Genomic DNA, 17577 nt, shown 5'->3' with positions numbered 1-17577 from the left:
GGTCTACTTTTCTTGGCCAGCAAACTTTCCATAAAGGTGGTGTTTGGGAAATGATCATGTGATTAAGTTGTAGGTATTTGGAAATATGGTTTAGCAACAAAAGGACTGAGGGGTCTATTTATCAATGGGAGAATAGCCCTAGATACCTTGAAAACTGAATACAGCGGTAGCCTCTGGCAAGCCTAGTTATCAAGGACAGCGACAGTACTTGTGTCATCTCAGGATGGTGTTATCCTGGTGTGACCACAAGAAAAAATGCTTTTTTATTAAAATAGTGTACTTTGTTGGGGTTTTTTTTCAACTTTTTATTTACATTTATTTTTCGTAATAATATCTTTACTATTTTTGTTGAATCTGGAGTTGGAAGCCCAAGTCCTGATTCCATTTGTGCATTTTCATGTGCAAGTTGGCTCACCCATTCCTCACATCGGCAGCGGAGAGGTCAGCGTTTTGATAAATTACAGTGAGTGAAGATTAAGCTCTAAGGATGCATGGTGCTTTTTCCAAGCAAAATCATTCCCGCATGACGGGAGGAGTATTCCTCCTTCCCTTTACCCTGACAGCACAGGTGCAAGTGAGCTGTTTAAACACTGGCACTTGTTAAATCGCCTGTCTGACACTGTCCTAATTTATAGTCATTGAAAGGACATCTGAGGACTCTCAAAGCATCAACATTTGTATTCATCACTATATTTGTACAATATTGTCACCACTTTCTCTAAAACATGCAGTCATAAGTTAAGTATCAATTTATATCTATAATATATTCAGAGCCATAACTTAGAATTCTAGTGCCCTGGGCGAGAAAGACATATGCCGCCCTCCTAGCCCTCAAATTTAACCAAATTAACCTAAAATATTCCTAAATTGCGCCCCCTTCAGCCTTGCGCCCTGGGCAGTCGCCCCCTGTCACACAGCCCTAGTTATGGCCCTCAATATATTGTACTCTTGAAGACTTTCTTCATAAAGCTTCCTGTGATAAAGCTCAATATTAATTGTGGTTACAAATAATTCAGCCACTAGAGGGAGCACGTTTGGCTGTATTTGTACAGCTTGTTATTTCTTAATTAGAATCAAACCTGATTTAGTCCTTGCATTTTTTTCTTTCAAACAAACAATATGCTAAATATATTTAATTTTTATTTTTTGGGCTATGTTTGTGGTCCAATCATGCTGTTTATTAATAATAACAACACTTTGTTTGCTGGGTTGTACACAGATCCATTGATTTGGTGATCAGGCCAAATGGACTGTTCTGACCCAAATGGACTGTTCTGACCTTACGTATGCATGAAGACTGTAGGGACACAGAATTAGACGCTCAAGTTTTTTTTTAGGACTATTTTTGTGGTTTTGCGATTCACTTCCTATATTTATTTAATGAGCAGCATTATGTCATTGTTTCAGATATGATTCAGATTAGTAACGCTGACCTGATGGAAAATTGTTGTTTATTATAGACATGGGGCCAATAATTACATATGTTTGTCAATGGTACTATTGATTCATATTTCTAAATGGGGAGTACAAGGTTTATGTGTTATCGATGTTCTTTCCATGATATAAAGATGTGGGTCCATGAAAATGTAAATTAAGTATAAAAAGTATAAACACAAATGCAATGCGGAAAATATTCTGTTGTACTTTCTTACAGGCTCCTTAAGAATACAAAGAAAACTCCACACACACAGTAATAAAAAAAGAAATATATAGAAATATTTGTACCGTGAATTTATTAGCTGGAGGTGGGGAAGCCTATAGGTTTTTTAATACATATTTGAAGCACTTAAGCTGCAAAGTCATCTCATTCACTTCTGCAGTGAACTAATAGAATTGTGTACAAACACATGTATGTATGGATGGCCTTTTTCGCTTTAGAAGACGAATCCTGGTAAGGAAAATGATGGCTGCATTGTCTATGCTCCTTGATGCTCAAGAAAATGTTAAGATTGTGTTTGGAAAAGATTCCGGGCTCTGTAATAAGTGTGCTGGGATTTCAGCAACTGTGGATCAACTGAGCATGAAAAGATATTGCTGATACATTCCCCACCATTCAGTGTTCACTGGTCTCTGCAAAACAGTTAACCCTTAGTGCTGCAAAATAGGTCTCCTAAAAAAAATATAAAAAATGTGCTAGCAATCGTAGGATCCCAGCACTTACAAATGCTGTAATGTGTTTTATTTCCCTGCCTTATATATCGCTGCTAATAACTAAAATGTATATATAAGCAGGGGAGCTAAGAGGGGGTTGGAGCTGATACCAGAGCCCGGGCCTGCCCGAGAGCCCTGGCTTGCCTCTGCAGTGGGAGGGGCCACCAAATTGCTGTGGCCACACCCCCCTCAGTAGCTGTATAAGGGACCTCAATAAATTACTGTACCAGGGCCCGAAATTATTCTTGGCGGCCCTGTATACAAGTAAATGTTTTGGGAGGTTTCCTATGCACATTAGACGTTACATCTGTAAGCATGCTGGATGACACTGAAGACAGACACTTTAGAGAACAGACTGCACACGTGTGTTTTCATATTGGAACCTGACCTTGCGCTCTGTCCAGCCACAGGACATATATGTGTCTCTTATGTACAGTCACATTCACAGATTCATTCATAGTGTATGAAATGAGTGCAGAGAGCTTTGTTTCAATGTGCACATAGGGCTTCGTGGGCGTCATTTATGCTAAAAATAGCGTATTTACGCCCAAATGCTGAGTTCCAGATGCATCCTGCACTGCGCCGGTACCATACATGCCAGGCTTACATATACCCACATACACACAGCCTGGTCATACTCACAAGAAACATTTAACATTTGTTTTGCTAGCGAAAAACACATTTGCTATTAGACATGATATAATACAGAAGATATAATATATCTTCCTGCATACTAATTAAAGTAGCAAAAAATTGTATTTAAAGTATGGCCACAAAAGCATATACTGTATGCACGATCAATGAAGAAAGCACCAATCGGCTTCAGAGGTGTATAAGCAGTCGGCCAATCAGAAGTGGCTGGCTAGTGCTGGAGGCCATCCTCTTCAGCATGCCCCCTGACAGCTCCTCACAGGTGTATATTCGGCTCCGTGCCGTCCCGCATCAGCATGTACACGTCCCAACTGTACTCAGCCTATATCAGACCTCCCCTTCTGTGCCCGGTTCCGCCTTTACATACGTAAAGAGGTGTAAGTGTCCTATGCGTGCAAGTCTGCATGCTTGTGCTCTTTGTGGGGGTGTGCAGTGCAAATTTCCGTCGTTTACACTACTCAAATCGGCATCAGGTCCATAGTGTGAACCTCTATTTGATGTAATGTGGCATTGTGGTAGCACACACAAGTCTTGTCCTTTACACCCTACAGTAAATGAGAGACTTATACGGGAAGCCCAGAATGTGTGTGCAGTGTCCCTTACGGAGCAAACGGCACAATGAGATGATTTGTGCCCGTTATGATGCTAGCCCTGAACTTTGGTTAAAGAGAGATGTAACAAAAATCACATTTTTAAAAAACAAAATCAATCAGACAAATGTAAACAAACTGTGTGTTCCTGAATAAATAATTATTGGTAGATATATTAAAGTTAGCTCTCTTTCCTGATGCCTCGAGGCACAACTGATGATTTGTCTGAAATTAATATTTAACCTTCAAATGAATGATTAATGTTCTCCGCTCAATAGTTTGGGACTCACAATAACTGCAGAAATCTATGCACTGTCCTATTTATCACCGGTGCAGCTCAGGGTGTACCTGAAACAAACTGAAGGATATATTGGTAAAAGTAATTATGTTTTTTGCTGGAAATGGTGAATTCACGTCTGAGTAGTGCTTTACCCTAAACGTCTATAAATACATCACAGCATAATTGATAACTTTAGGAGGTAATATCAAACATGTATTAATATAAATCTTTGGTGCCTCATAGTTTTAGGAAAATGTCACCAAAATGATTTCTGTAAATCGCCTACTTGAAAATACTTTAGCGCTGCTTACTTACACCTACAAATTCCATACAAGTTTCTGGACGGCTGCTAGGATTACTGCAGCAGCGTCAGTTGACAGCCTGGCTGAGTCCCTGTTAGATTCAGCGTTCCTCAGGCATAAGACGTCAAAGTGCGGATGCCAAAGTGTGATTATCTCCTGAGTTGCTGGGGTCCTGGCATGAGGGACCCACAGTTTTACTGGTTGGTGGTCAGTGGGCATTTTTAGTCACAAAAACTATTTGACTGGAGATGTCCTACAAATCAAGTACCAGCAACAGGTCATGTTTTAGGATTTCTTTAATCATGCACTGGTGAGGTCATTTATTTTGTTTGGTCAGTGGTTGTCCCACCTGTTTCCAAAGTCAGAAATCCTGAAATCCTGAAATCATGACCTGTTGGTAGTACTTGAGGATTGAAGTGGAGAACCCCGGCTTTATACAATTCCTGGCAACATATTATATTATTTAGAGGGCACTGAACTGTAAGACTTGAGGGGTGGATTTATTAAACCTTTTTAAAAGGAAAAGTGGAGATGTTGCCCGTAGCAACCAATCAGATTCTAGCTGTCATTTTCTAAAATGTACTAGACAATTTGATAACTAATAAATGATGCAATGAGCAACGCCTTCACGTTTCCATTTTAGGTTTGATAAATGTACCCCTGAGGTTTCCGGGGCACCAGTGCGTGTCTAGAAATGGACTTTTAATGCCAACCACTTTTCTGCAATTACCTTCTTCACTTGATTAGATTTAGCAGTGTAGTGGTTCCCACAAAATTTTATGTAATAAATTGCATACATGTGGAGAAATAAAGACATTACCCTTATCTGTTCCTAAAGTAAATGGCTTGTTTTAAATTTTGGCCAAATAATGTTTTGCTGGATCTGCCTGAGAATAAATGATGACTTGTATAAATGAATAGAGCTGATCAGTGAGTAATGTACAGTGTTTATATACTGTATATCCACAATGGCAATAAGACAGACCTGGATTGTGGTTTACACGAGGACATGATATGACTTATAGGTAAAGCAGGGGAGCACTGATATTTAATTGCAAAAGAAGTCCCAGATGCGCTCACACTGTGTCAGGGTGTCCAGCGTGCTGTAGTTTAGATGTAATAGCTACATAAGCAATCGCTGAGGCTGACGAGAAGACCACGATCATGTTACAAAATCTGATATATTTTTAAATATTAACAGGTCATCTTGTGATTGCAGCAAGAACCAGCTCTCCAGAGGCCACCAGCATTAAAAAAACAGATGAGACCTTTAATAAGATGTAAGCGTCAGGTTACAGTATCTCCTGGTACTAGACAGCTGTGGGAAAAGCTGCTTTCAGCTCAATTTGAAGGTTAGTTGTTTGGAAGCAGCAGGGTGCGCCAGAGAGCTGGGATATCTCCTAGCCGGATGGACTGGGCTCATGGAGTCTCAAATGTAGCCCACAAAGTGTAATGTTGTCTTGTTTATACCCCAGCACTGTAAAATAAGAATATCCATGTTTCCCTTTCTATAAATAGGCTTTAAAGACTGTTTGATCTCAGTTTTCATAGCTGTCAGCATCTGATTACAATTCTCACCATTAATTTACAGATATGATCATCGCCATTTATTTATTTGGTGCCACCAATTCCGCAGAGTCCACAGTACAGAGTCATTTACATCAGTCACTGACTCAATGGAGTTTACAGTTTAAATTTTCTAACACACACACTAGTGTTCATTTTGTCAACAGCCAATTAACCTACCCGTATATTTTTGTAGTGTGGGAGGAAACCGGAGCATCCGGAGGAAACCCACGCAAACACGGGGAGAACATACAAACTCCTCACAGATAAGACCATGGTTGGGAATCAAACTCATGACATCAGTGCTGAGAGGCAGAAGTGCTAACCACTGAGCCACCGTGCAGATGTGACTACCTGTGTCATGTGCTGCAATATATTATGTTACATAATTGCACACAGCATATGATTCTAAAATAACTGTATGGAGTTTTAAATATCGTCAATGAGTAACAGGCTTTACACACGTGCAGAGATTTGTTTGGCTGGTTTGGTTGTTATAGACCAAAATGACCCCAACTTGCTTCATATATGGACACAAATCTACCAGATGTTAGTCGGGACTGACAGAAAATTTGCTCGTCAGGTGATAGCGTCTTACTGGTATGTACGGGCATACTGGTTCTGGGATACACATACGAAACAAGACAAGTGACCCTATGCAGGCTATCTGCTTAAAGTACTTACACAGTCTGGTCACCGCCCACTAACTGCAGAAGTGAGGGCAAAAGCATCTACATTTAGTAGCCAGTGGCTAGTACAAGGGATTGTGCTGCTGTGTACAAGTGATGCCCCAGTCTGTAGAAGAGAGCTGAATGCCTCTGCCACACAAATAATCTGGGGTTCTCCCAATCACACATAACCCCCCTCCACCCCTCCTCGCCCATTTATTGTTGGTTAACAATTCCAGATTGGAAAGTTAGGACAAATGAGGTCACACACTGAACTGCCAAACCGAGCCCCTGATTGGCCACAACCTTTTGATCTCCAAACATTGGAGCTTGTTGTTTGGAGCGGAGAGTCTCAGATATGTTGATCTACTTAAAGGATCACTGAACCCCAAACTTAAAATTTGGGGAAACCAGGGGAGGTAAAATGCAGAATGAATTTCATCTTAACGCTGAATAATGTAAGTGTTCCCTCCCCACTATGTTACAGGCAGATGCTCCTCCCACATCTTTAGGACAGTGTCTGACCCACTGGGAATGCAGTCACCTAAATTATTGAGATATCACCGGCTTGGCCCTTTTGTATGATTCCACCAATCCACATAGTACATTTCTGCATAGTACATTCTGGTGTCAATATGGATTGTAGCATAAAGCGTTAGTGCTGCATTGCTATGTGTTTAGTTTGTAGTGCCAACAGTGTGCTTAGTTACAAAAGGACAACCATCATTGCTGTTCCATCAGATATAATTAAGAAAAGACAATATTCCAACAAAAGGACAATACATTTACCTACTACACCACAAGCAGGGCGTATTAAGATAGGTCAGAGTTAGCCTGTTTCCTGGCATCATATTGAGTATTTATCTCTGCTCCAATCATTGTTTCCAGTCACACCTAATCAGCACGATCTAACACAAGACATTTAAAGGTCTAGTTAATATAAAACCATGAAAAAATCCGCTTAAAAACAAAAAGTTACTAATCTGATACTGTGCATAATCACAGCAAAAAAAAGCAACAAACTACAGGCCAACAAAAACACTATTTGCTATGCTCTGGTGCCCAGCGTTGGGATTGATGTACTGAAATGAGCTTGTTGATTTCTAAATGATAGAGCTTCATAATGCCAAGCACACAGCCTCATGGTTTAACACACGATATGGGATCAGAGCTCATCACAGCAGAGGGGGCATTTTAGCACTGTCTTTATGCATGGAGCTTGGTAGGAAGCCGATCCTTTAACATTGTGAAAACAATCACTGTGCTAGTGCTCGAGTCAGGGCTCCCTCCCGAATGTGGTCCCTGCTTCTGAGCAGCTTTGGTTGAGCAACAGGACCCGGGATCCCGACGTGAGGACCCGGGATCCCGACGTGAGGACCCGGGGTCCCGAAGTGAGGACCCGGGGTCCCGAAGTGAGGACCCGGGACTATAGTAGTTGAATACATCAGTCTGCAATGAGAATATGGAGCTATATTGTGGGATGTTGGCAAATGTGCAGCTATACACAGACATAAATGAAGCATGTGAGGCTATTTGATGACGTGAGGCTGTACCAAAGCTGGGCAAATCGTTGCTTTCCAGCTCTTGTAGAACTACAAAGCCAAACTTCCTGTAAGGAGTTATTCCACAATAGAGGAGATCCACAGTAGCGGTTGGGTTCGCTTTACATGGATTATGTTATAGTAACATAGATACAGTGACAGAACTACCGTTGGTGTGGCAGTGGGGCCCGCGGAGATAATGGGGCCATCTGCATGGCAGATCCAGAGGGTCGGGGTCTCCATTTCCCGCCTCCTTGCACCAGGGCCCACAGCTCGCTATTTCCGCCTCTCCATCTTTGCTCCACTTTTAAGCTTTTGTTTCTCACCTTTATCAATAGTAGATTCTGAATGTCGAGTGGTGAGGAGGATATTTTTTTATGCATATATAATGCTTATTATATGCAATGATTTCATAGATGCCTAGTTAGTTTGCAAATCCTATTCACCCTTATGAAAAGTCTGTATATAAAAAAGAGGCAAGAGTTTAGAGTACTTCTAAATAAATGGATTTGAAGGTTGTACTGAATTTAGTGACGGGTTAAGAGATGAACCACACACGTAGGTGACGGACAGTGGTCACCTTCTGACCTCACTTTCTGCGATTGTGTAATATCAGCTGTGATATTGCAGCGTGTGCCCAGCTTAAATGGAACAAGGTCTGATAAAGTAATGTATATTGTTGTAGAGGGTGACCTGTGCTATTATATTTGCATGAGTATCAAACCAGCTGTTTTCTTTATTAATGTACGTTACAACACCCTTATTAACCATACATCTTTTCTGATATCATAGATTACCAGGTAAATCCAGCAGTAACCGCATTAAATTGAACTGAGAACATTGATTGAAGAGCTGAAATATCTTATAGCCTGTTTCCTTGCAAAGCTTTAGAGTAAATCATCAGTTCACACAATGAAGGAGTTTCCCCATCAACAGTGGTAAAAACAGAGGCCACTTTATTGACATTCGGTGTGTTGTTGCAACGCTTATCGCTTCCCTTATTGCAAAATATCACCATACATACCTCAAACAGGCGCACAGGGAGAGTTCACTAACTATCAGTTTCCAGAGCAACTAGCAGGTACACAGGTGTATTGCCAACTGTCACAGTTCCCAGACCACCTAGCAGGTCACATGTTTCAGGTCACCCAGCAGGTGCACAGGGAGAGTTCACTAAATGTCACAGTTTCCAGAGCAACCAGCAGGTGCACAGGTGTATTTTCAACTGTCACATTTTCCAGAGGACAATTGTAATGCATAGTTGTAAATGGTGGGTGGACGTTTTGTGAAATATCTTGGAAACAATACAACCACTTACAAATCCCAAAAATTTTCTGCAAATCTACGGACCAAGATCTTTAATTTGGTATGTGATATGCCCTACTCAGACAATGACATCATAGAAATAAGTCACTCATAATAGTCGTACTTATGCTACTAATATATAGATGTAATGCTCACATTTTTACAGCAATGTGTCCCCATACATGGCTTCCCTCAGTCAGTAAAATCAGTGATTGTAGAAATGACGTAAGCAAGGGCGGAACAGTACATCTCCCATAGCAACATTTAGAAATTGGCCCGTCAGTGCCATTGTTGCCCCCTGGCTACTACAGAACACAACAGAGTGGGGTGTGGTGGTCTCTCAGCGGCTAGAAAAGCCTCTACTCTGCTGTCTTGATAGTAAAACGGGGGCCTCAGGGGGGTGCGCGGGCCTCAAAAGGGGGTGGCAACCCTCACCTCCTGGCACTATAACCACCGTACCCCTACGCCCCTTGAAGTAAGGCAGTTAGGGTCTAGTAGCCCTTTTTAAATGAAGTCATCATTTAAAGATAACTTGCAGACATTAATGCTCGGTACATACTACAGAATTTTCCGATCAATGTGTTACCTATAACGATTTTACTAACGACTGAAAAAAAAAAAAAGAAAGTCCCAATCAGCATGTGTACACACTATACATGTTTTACAAGATTTACCCTCAGATCTGTGCTCTTCAACTGTCATAACCGTCTGCTGAAATTATCATGAGTCTAAACTCTATGGAGATCCTGTTCGTGAGTGCATACACACTGGAAGGACTTGGAAGGACGTCGTTCCATAGCTGAACGCGATTTATAGTTTTTGCTGAACAATCAAAGCAAACGATGGTCGGTGCTTTGGAACGACTGTCGTTCATCGTCTAAGTGTACACACTATTGCAAACAGTCGTTTATCAGGTGATTGGCCAGATAATTGGCTGCAAACACTGTAGTGTGTACAGAGACTTATAGACCTTGCAGCACCAGCAAAGTCTTCTCTCTCAGAGCAGCCACCAGTATTTACATTTGTTTATCTTGTTTACCTGACACTTACTGCAAGAATACGGGAATGTTAACATTGGAAACAATCAATTGTGTGTTTATAAGTTGATTTCTGTAGCAAGCGGGTTAGGATGTGTCACATCTCCCACAAGGTTGTGCTGTTTAAAAGTTTACTTTCTATATATAGTTACAAATGCTTTCTTGTCAATGGGTGTTAAAGGTTTTCACTGATCTCCTCTCTCCCCTCTTCTGTTTTTCTTGACGTCATCTAAAGTTTCTTCTTTTTTAAAGAAAAAAAGTTTCATCCTCATTATAACAGACAGAGAAGATCAAAGGTAACAGGTTTATGTCTTGTGTAAGTTATCTGAATGCAACAGGGATATTTTCCTGTCTTTACACTTTTCGGTAGGCAGATCGGTTTGCTTTGGACCTGCACATTTATTTTCGGTCCGTGTGCATATGTTGTTACTGGTGAAATGAATGCTGCAATCATAGCAAAGGTCTATTGAAAGTGATCTCTTCCTCCGTGGATTGAGAACAGGAACATGTTATCTCCCCTGTGGGAATGTATGAATGGTATCTGCCAAACATATGACAAGGTACCTTAGACTGAGTCGCATACAGAGTGCAGGCTTTCAGCTGAGCACTTCGCTTCTGCTCTTCTAATTGTTTGTAGTCTGGATACGCCTTATAAACAGAAGGTCAGAGTAGAGCTATGAGTGTGTCATTGTAGACTTAGTGCTGGAGTGAGATGGGGTGTATGCTGTCTTTTACTCTAGATAGGGTGCATCTCTATGCTGTGCTTTATGCTTGAAAGCTACTTGCACTGGACTGTTGTCATTCTGTATTATGGACCAGAGCTTCGCCTGAGCTAAAGAGATCCACTTGGTGTCAGCTGTCAACATGTCAGATTCCAATTTCTGGACCATACTCTCTAATTTTACGCTGCCTCACTTAAGAAACAGGAACAGGCTCCGACGCACGCAGAGGTAAAATGTCATGTATTGTATTGCAATCCATGCTTGTATGTGCTTGTTCTACATGGCTTTGGACTATAAAGCAGTTTTTATTTTGTATGTTGATGAGTGTGAATTTGAACTATACTTTTTTTTTTTTTCCTCTAGAACAATATGCAAACATGTATGTGTAGTTAATCCACCGACATTCCCGTGCTTGCCTGAATTTGTAAAGTTTTACTCGACCGGTACAAAACTGTTCTGATTGTAGTTGAAGCACGCACCAATACTGCAGACACTCAGTTAAAGTTTCTTAGACTGCTGCACACAATCTTATTACTGTGATTATGATTTATAAGTTAGTGATTGGGTTTTACATGTAGCTATTAAGTTAGACTGAAGGTTGTAGCCCACAGTTTGTCTTATTTTCGGCTACCTACATTTCTGCCAAGAGATGCTTTTATTTGACAGTAATTTTGTGTGCAGACCTGTGCTCTAGGTAACAGTAGTGGGGTAAACTTTGCAGCGAAGCGACAGTTCACAGTATGACATCAGGAAACCAGCATGCAATGTTTATGCAGTACTCAAGCTGGGACTGGCTAGTTAGTTACTAAGAAGACATCACCATCTAATTACAGACTAAGGTGCCACAAAGACTGTAAGAATGCACTGAGGTCACTCTGTGACATTGGAGTCATTAGTAAGTGGAATAAAGAAGGGAAATGTATTATTGTGACGAGGGCTGAATACAGCCACCGGACCTATGATTACCATCATTGTCCTAGACAATGTTCTGGGAAACATTCTATTTTTGATAATAGTATTACACTACAGTAGGAGTAACTTATAAAATGAACTTGCCTTTGATTGTTCAGTTTTGTGAGTTTAGTCCCTTATCTGTTTTTGTCCTTCTAAGTAAATAATCAAACTTTATTACAAAACATTTTTTTTTAAATCTGATGCCTGAGAGTTGTTGTTAGGTACTTAGCTGAAGAAAGTGAATGAACCTCTGTGTGTGTGTGTGTGTGTGTGTGTGTGTGTGTGTGTGTGTGTGTGTGTGTGTGTGTTAGGGAATTTAGACTGTAAGCTCCAATGGGGCTGGGACTGATGTGAATGAGTTCTCTGTACAGCGCTGCGGAATCATTGAAGCTATATAAATAAATGGTGATGATGATGATGATGACCTACTTTCTTAGAATGCTTAGGAGTAAGGTGCAGAAAAGTGGTTGCACGCAAAAGTTTGTCTGGCCTTGAAATAAAATCTCATTATTTTTTTTTTTTTAGAATTCTGTTTCCTCATCAGTCAATGTCATCATCACTTTTTTAATTGTTGTTGTGGCTGTAGGGTGTATCCTGACCAGGGTGCTATCCGTGTGGTGCTTGTGTGTTCTCTGGGTTTGTGTGGGTTTCCTCCGGTGCTTGCTGTATACACCCCTTGGTGAGCGCGGTTTAACGGACGTTGCAAATAGAATTCATTGAACTTTATCAAGAACATGCCAAGCTTATACACTAGTGTTCACAGTCAGCACTGGACAGATCACGATTGCAAGACGATCAGCCTGCTCAGTCTTCGTCCATCCAGCGTTCACCCACATATACATGTTGGCCAATGTCCTCATAGGACTCAATGAACCCTATTTGCAATGCCTGTTGGATCTGCATTCACAAACATACTTCTGTCTCTTTAATGTACAGCAAATTGCATCTTTGGGTTTGAGACCATTACATACACACACTTACTCAACACTTAACTGGACTTAAAAGGCAACTTCACATTTCTTTTGTTTGTTTCAAATCCCCCACTTGATAATACAATTATTGTTGGTAGTAACTTTTCTGCCACATAAACATATTAGATTTGTTTCTAACCTACCTACTTCTGTGTTGATCATATAGGATGATGTTTAAAAGAGTTCTCTGCAGGGGCCGGCTAGGCTGGGAGACAGAGGGGCATCTGCCCCAGGGCACGGTCCCATAGTGGGCTATCTTGGGCTGGGTCACTGGGCCACCTGCATTTTTGTTTCTCCATTTAAAAGGTTCCTTATAGGCTGCTGAGTCGAATCTTGCCCCACCCCCCTGGGCTAGAATTTAACAGCCCTCCCCTGGTTGCCTGGCTTCTCAGTTTAACTTGTTATTCAGCCCGGACTACTGTGGGTGTATGTACTGGACAGCAGTTTTCCTGCTTTGCCTAATGCTCCATTCACCAGAAATGTAAACTTTAGTGTTTACTCAAAATAGTAACTAATTGCTATCCCAAAGGCTTTTTCTTGTACTCATGAACTGCAGGATGAACCACGATTACAATAAACTGTTTCCACAATCTGCTAGGCAGTTGTTAAAACCGCCATTGGTGTCTTTATTAGTGGGTAAATAAATTTAAATTTGTAGTTTTAATTGTTAAGCATACAGTAGTGGACACTTCCGTCTCCATGGTTATTTCCTGGACATACGTAGTGAACGTGTCGACATATTTGTTTATTTTACAGTTTAGTAAATCATAGACTCCCTTAAGTGATGGTTTCCTGTGTATTACCTCATTATTTCCATCTTTATTTTATAAATTGGCCACAATGTATTTTGTATTTACAAATAAATGTTTATTAGTTTCTCTGTATCCCTTATCTGGAACTGTGCCAGACCAGTATTTAATAACGTTGATAGATATTTGTAAGTGGTATAGATTGTTAACTTGTATACTTTCAAATTCACATATTTCCCAATTAAATGTCCTTTGCTTATGCAAGTGATTCCCAACCTGTGTGTCTGGACACATCTGCATGTCAGGATACCAGGCTTGATTGATCACAAGAATTTAACAAATGTGCAATGAGAATGATATGTGAATTATATTTAATTGTAAATGGAAAAATAGCTGTATTTAGTTGTTTTGTTTTTTTCAAATGTGTCTTTAATTTTGATTCTGAATTTATTGTTCACAGTATTTAACATTACAGACCTGTGTGTCACACGTTCCACACTAGAAAGGTTGGGATCCGCTAAATCTGGCAGACATTCTTCTATGTTTAGTGCTTGCTCGGCACTTAGGAGACAGTTGTATCCTCAAATGTCTGCTTTGTTTAACAAATGTATTTCTTTGGCTAATGTCAGGTACAACTGGTCAATGTTGATTCATAAATCGTCTCATTCTCCAGAGTATAGGGACACCTAATGTGTGCTTTATACAAGGTCTGACATCGTTATGGGGGTCTGCATTTAAGTTTTGGTTTGTTTATTTCATTTTTGTAACTCTTGTGCTACAATGTACCTGCATGCACAAATGTGAAAGTAAGTTGGGCTGGGGTGTGAAGGACAGATATCAAGGTGCTGATGACATTTGGGAAATGTCAGGATGACCTTCATAGTGTGTGACATTCACGCATTTTTTGCATGGAAAGCAGGACAGGAAAGGTAAGATGATACAAAGCAGCCTGCACTATAACAGATCAGAAAGTGATGGGGAATAAGGTTTTTAGCATCGCTGGTGAAAATGCCAAACTACCCCCCTCCCAACACCATACAGCACTTTCAGAGTAACATTTTCTGGCCACTAGTTTAGCATTCTCTGATTAGAAATCTATAAATAAATGGGGGATTGTAGGAAAGGAAGAAATGTCTGATTGTTATGTTGCTGAAGAGATTAGGTGTATTCAATGCTGGCCCTGCTCTCTGCCGCTCTGGCCCCTCTGCCGCTCTGGCCCCTCTGCCGCTCAGCTTTGGTATCACATTTTGTTTAAGGTTAATTCCTCAGTATAAGTGTTTTTCCCATACCCAAATCAGATTCATATTTGACCCAGATTTGTATGATTCAGGTGATTCAGAAAAATCCATGATCTTGCCTTATAGCTCATGTACAGTAGAAAAAGCAAGCCATGATATGATAGCCTTGTGTAACCCTCAGGGAATTTCATTAACCACTGAATATCCCTGCAATAAAAACAACCCATATCCTATAAAAAAAAAACAAAAGCAAGAAAACTTTGAGAGAGCACAAAAGATATAAAATTGCCCATTTCAGCTGTTTACTTTCATCATACAACAATGTTCAGTGTGTAGAAACAAGCTGCCATTGATCAGTCTGTTTTGTGTTACCCCCCTGCCTTCCTCTTTCTCAGTTCTGCATTTTATTGTTGCTGTAGTTCAAACATCTGAGCTAAATGAAGGGTATAAACAGTCACCCGCCAGCCCAGTGAATTGTTTTGTTTTCCGTAATTAGATTAATCACAGATAGCATTTGTAGCTGTTGGGAACACATCTAATCTTTTAATTAAAATTCATTCAGTCTTGTTTATCCTAAAGCTTCTGGGTCACTGCTGGCTACCATTCAGCCGACCTACACACACTGTACCAGAAATCTTATGTGCAGATCACATCTTTACATCACCAATTGCTTACACCACAAGATAAGTAATGACTGCAGGTGAGGGGGAAGCAGTGAACGTAGGGATATTGGTTTGTTTAGTTTGCTGGTGTAGCAGGTTTCTTTCATGTAGAAAGTCAATTGAAATGGTCTGGTTGTTTTTTTGATTATTATTATTATTATTATTATTATTATTATTATTATTATTATTATTATTATTATTATTAGCATTTTATAAGAGTTCCATTTTTTTAAATCGGTCTTAGAATTAAGTTTTGTTTTAAGGTAATTATTTTAATCTCCCCAGCAATTTCTTTAGCCAGCAGATTAAAGTGGATGTACGGCTCACTGTAATTATATAATTGACATGAATTGAGCTCCAAATTACATGAGAGCAGGACAAGTACGGCTCAAGCATCAATTTAGGTTCAGTCTTTATTTATTTTTTTTCAATAAGCTAATGCTATTTTACCTTTTATAAATGAATATTTGCTTAGTATTTAGGTAAATATAAATGAAAAATTTGGCTCTACTTTGAAATTGGGTGAATGTTCCCTTCTAACATGCCTAAAATCCCTGCTTTATCAGTTAGTGTTGGATAGAGGTTACATTTCATGTAACGGGCTTCAGGTTACGGGGTAGCGTCTAGGTTTGCAGAGCAGGGCACAACTTGGATTTCATTATGCAGAGGGGATTGTTAAAATTTAGTTAGAGGAGGTGAAGAGGACTCGGTTTTTAGGGCTGTATGGAAGGGTGAACAATCATATCCACAGCTCACAAGGACTATATTTTCACACCACTTAGCGCTGATGAAGATAGTCTCATTCTATAGTTTTGGGTGCATTTTGCAGTTTCCACGCAGAGGATCGCATTTCTAGGTACCTGTTTGTCAATATAACACAAATCTTCAAAACAAAAGTGTCACATGTAATAGTCCCAATGTCCTGTCAGTCATTAAACCGAGCAGTATGTAGCAGACAGATGGACATTATATGGGGGAGATGGGAGATATGAAGAAAGTAGTGAAGCAAAACCATTTGTTCCAACTGTCTATTCCTTTGGTCTGATTTATTCATGGAAATATTAGTTGACTGTAACTCAGCCAGGAGATGGTAGTCAGGCAATTTACAATCTTACATTCATAACCAACAAACACAGCAATAATGTGACATGGTCGTTGTGGCACAATGTCAGTGGTGATCCATCTTGGTCTAAATTAAGGGTACTCCTAGGAAACCTTGCTGGATGTGAGCACCCAAGCTGTCCAGTAAGGATGAGTTGTGGGATGTTCAGTTAGCACTGACTCGGAAGGTGAGGCATTCAGTCCTTATGTTGGCAAGAGTTGCAGACAGGTGCCCCTCAGTGATGATCCATTATGCCCTTATGTTGGCAACAGTGCCAACATAAGTGGCAGACCACCACTACCATAGGAGACAGTCATAACTATGCATACATTTGCAGAATTGGTCTATAGCTGGCTTCCATTCCTTAATCTATCTTCATTGTTGTTCCTAACACAGTGGGGTTTTCATCACAGTAATGGACTGGAAGTGGGTTTAACCATTAACATTTCACAGATAGAGGCTTAACATAGAATTGGAGAAAGCGGCAGGTCAACAGGGGCTATACCTACTCTCAGTGCTAGTAGACATAGACTAAGAACCAACCCAACACACACATACATACACACACACACACTAAGGCTAGGTACACACTGGAGGTTTTTCAGCCAATTATCGGGCCAATCACCCAATAAACGACCTCTCAGCCACATGTAGCGTTAGTGTGTGCACTTACACGATGAACGACTAAATCGTTCCAAAGTGCCAATTGTTGTTTCATTTGGTTGGTGGTACTGTTTAATAATCTCGTTCCAATCGCCTTCAATCATGCAGTGTGTATTCACTCATGTTAACGAGCTCCGGCAATGAACATGTCCTGGTGACTAAAGTGCTGTGGATGGAATAGTTTGTTCGTTTGGAGACTGAATATTTAGTTTCAGAGTCAGAAGCTAACAAAATCCGTAAGTACATGTGGATAGCTATAACAAGGTGGTTTTAGTTAGTGTGACAGGAATGAATGAATGAGTGACTATTGTGCTGTCATTCTCTAAACGACTTTAGGACCAGTTGAAGAGCACAGATCTGCAGGTAAATCGTATGTAGGGTGTATGCATGAATCACAGACCGATCAGACCTTTAGTCGTAGGTAC

At 40.4% G+C, this 17577-nt stretch overlaps 1 protein-coding gene across 9 annotated transcripts in view; it reads left to right on the top strand.

The window, feature by feature from the left end:
• Positions 1 to 17577, top strand: part of MAST4 (microtubule associated serine/threonine kinase family member 4) — a 592623-nt gene that overhangs the window by 470717 nt on the left and 104329 nt on the right. The window contains exon 1 of one of the 9 annotated variants that reach the window (XM_075182614.1): positions 10666 to 11041. The exons of the other annotated variants lie outside the window; for them this stretch is intronic. Within the exon in view, the coding sequence (XP_075038715.1) occupies positions 10956 to 11041 (86 nt within the window). The 5' untranslated portion in view covers positions 10666 to 10955. Of the gene's footprint in view, positions 1 to 10665; positions 11042 to 17577 lie in introns of those variants that run through there. 9 annotated transcript variants of the gene reach the window in all.

This window comes from Mixophyes fleayi, chromosome 1, assembly GCF_038048845.1.
Source record: "Mixophyes fleayi isolate aMixFle1 chromosome 1, aMixFle1.hap1, whole genome shotgun sequence".
Taxonomy (NCBI): Eukaryota; Metazoa; Chordata; class Amphibia; order Anura; family Limnodynastidae; genus Mixophyes; species Mixophyes fleayi.
The sequence above is the reverse complement of the archived record's forward strand: the minus strand, read 5'-3'. Positions and strand labels throughout refer to the sequence as shown.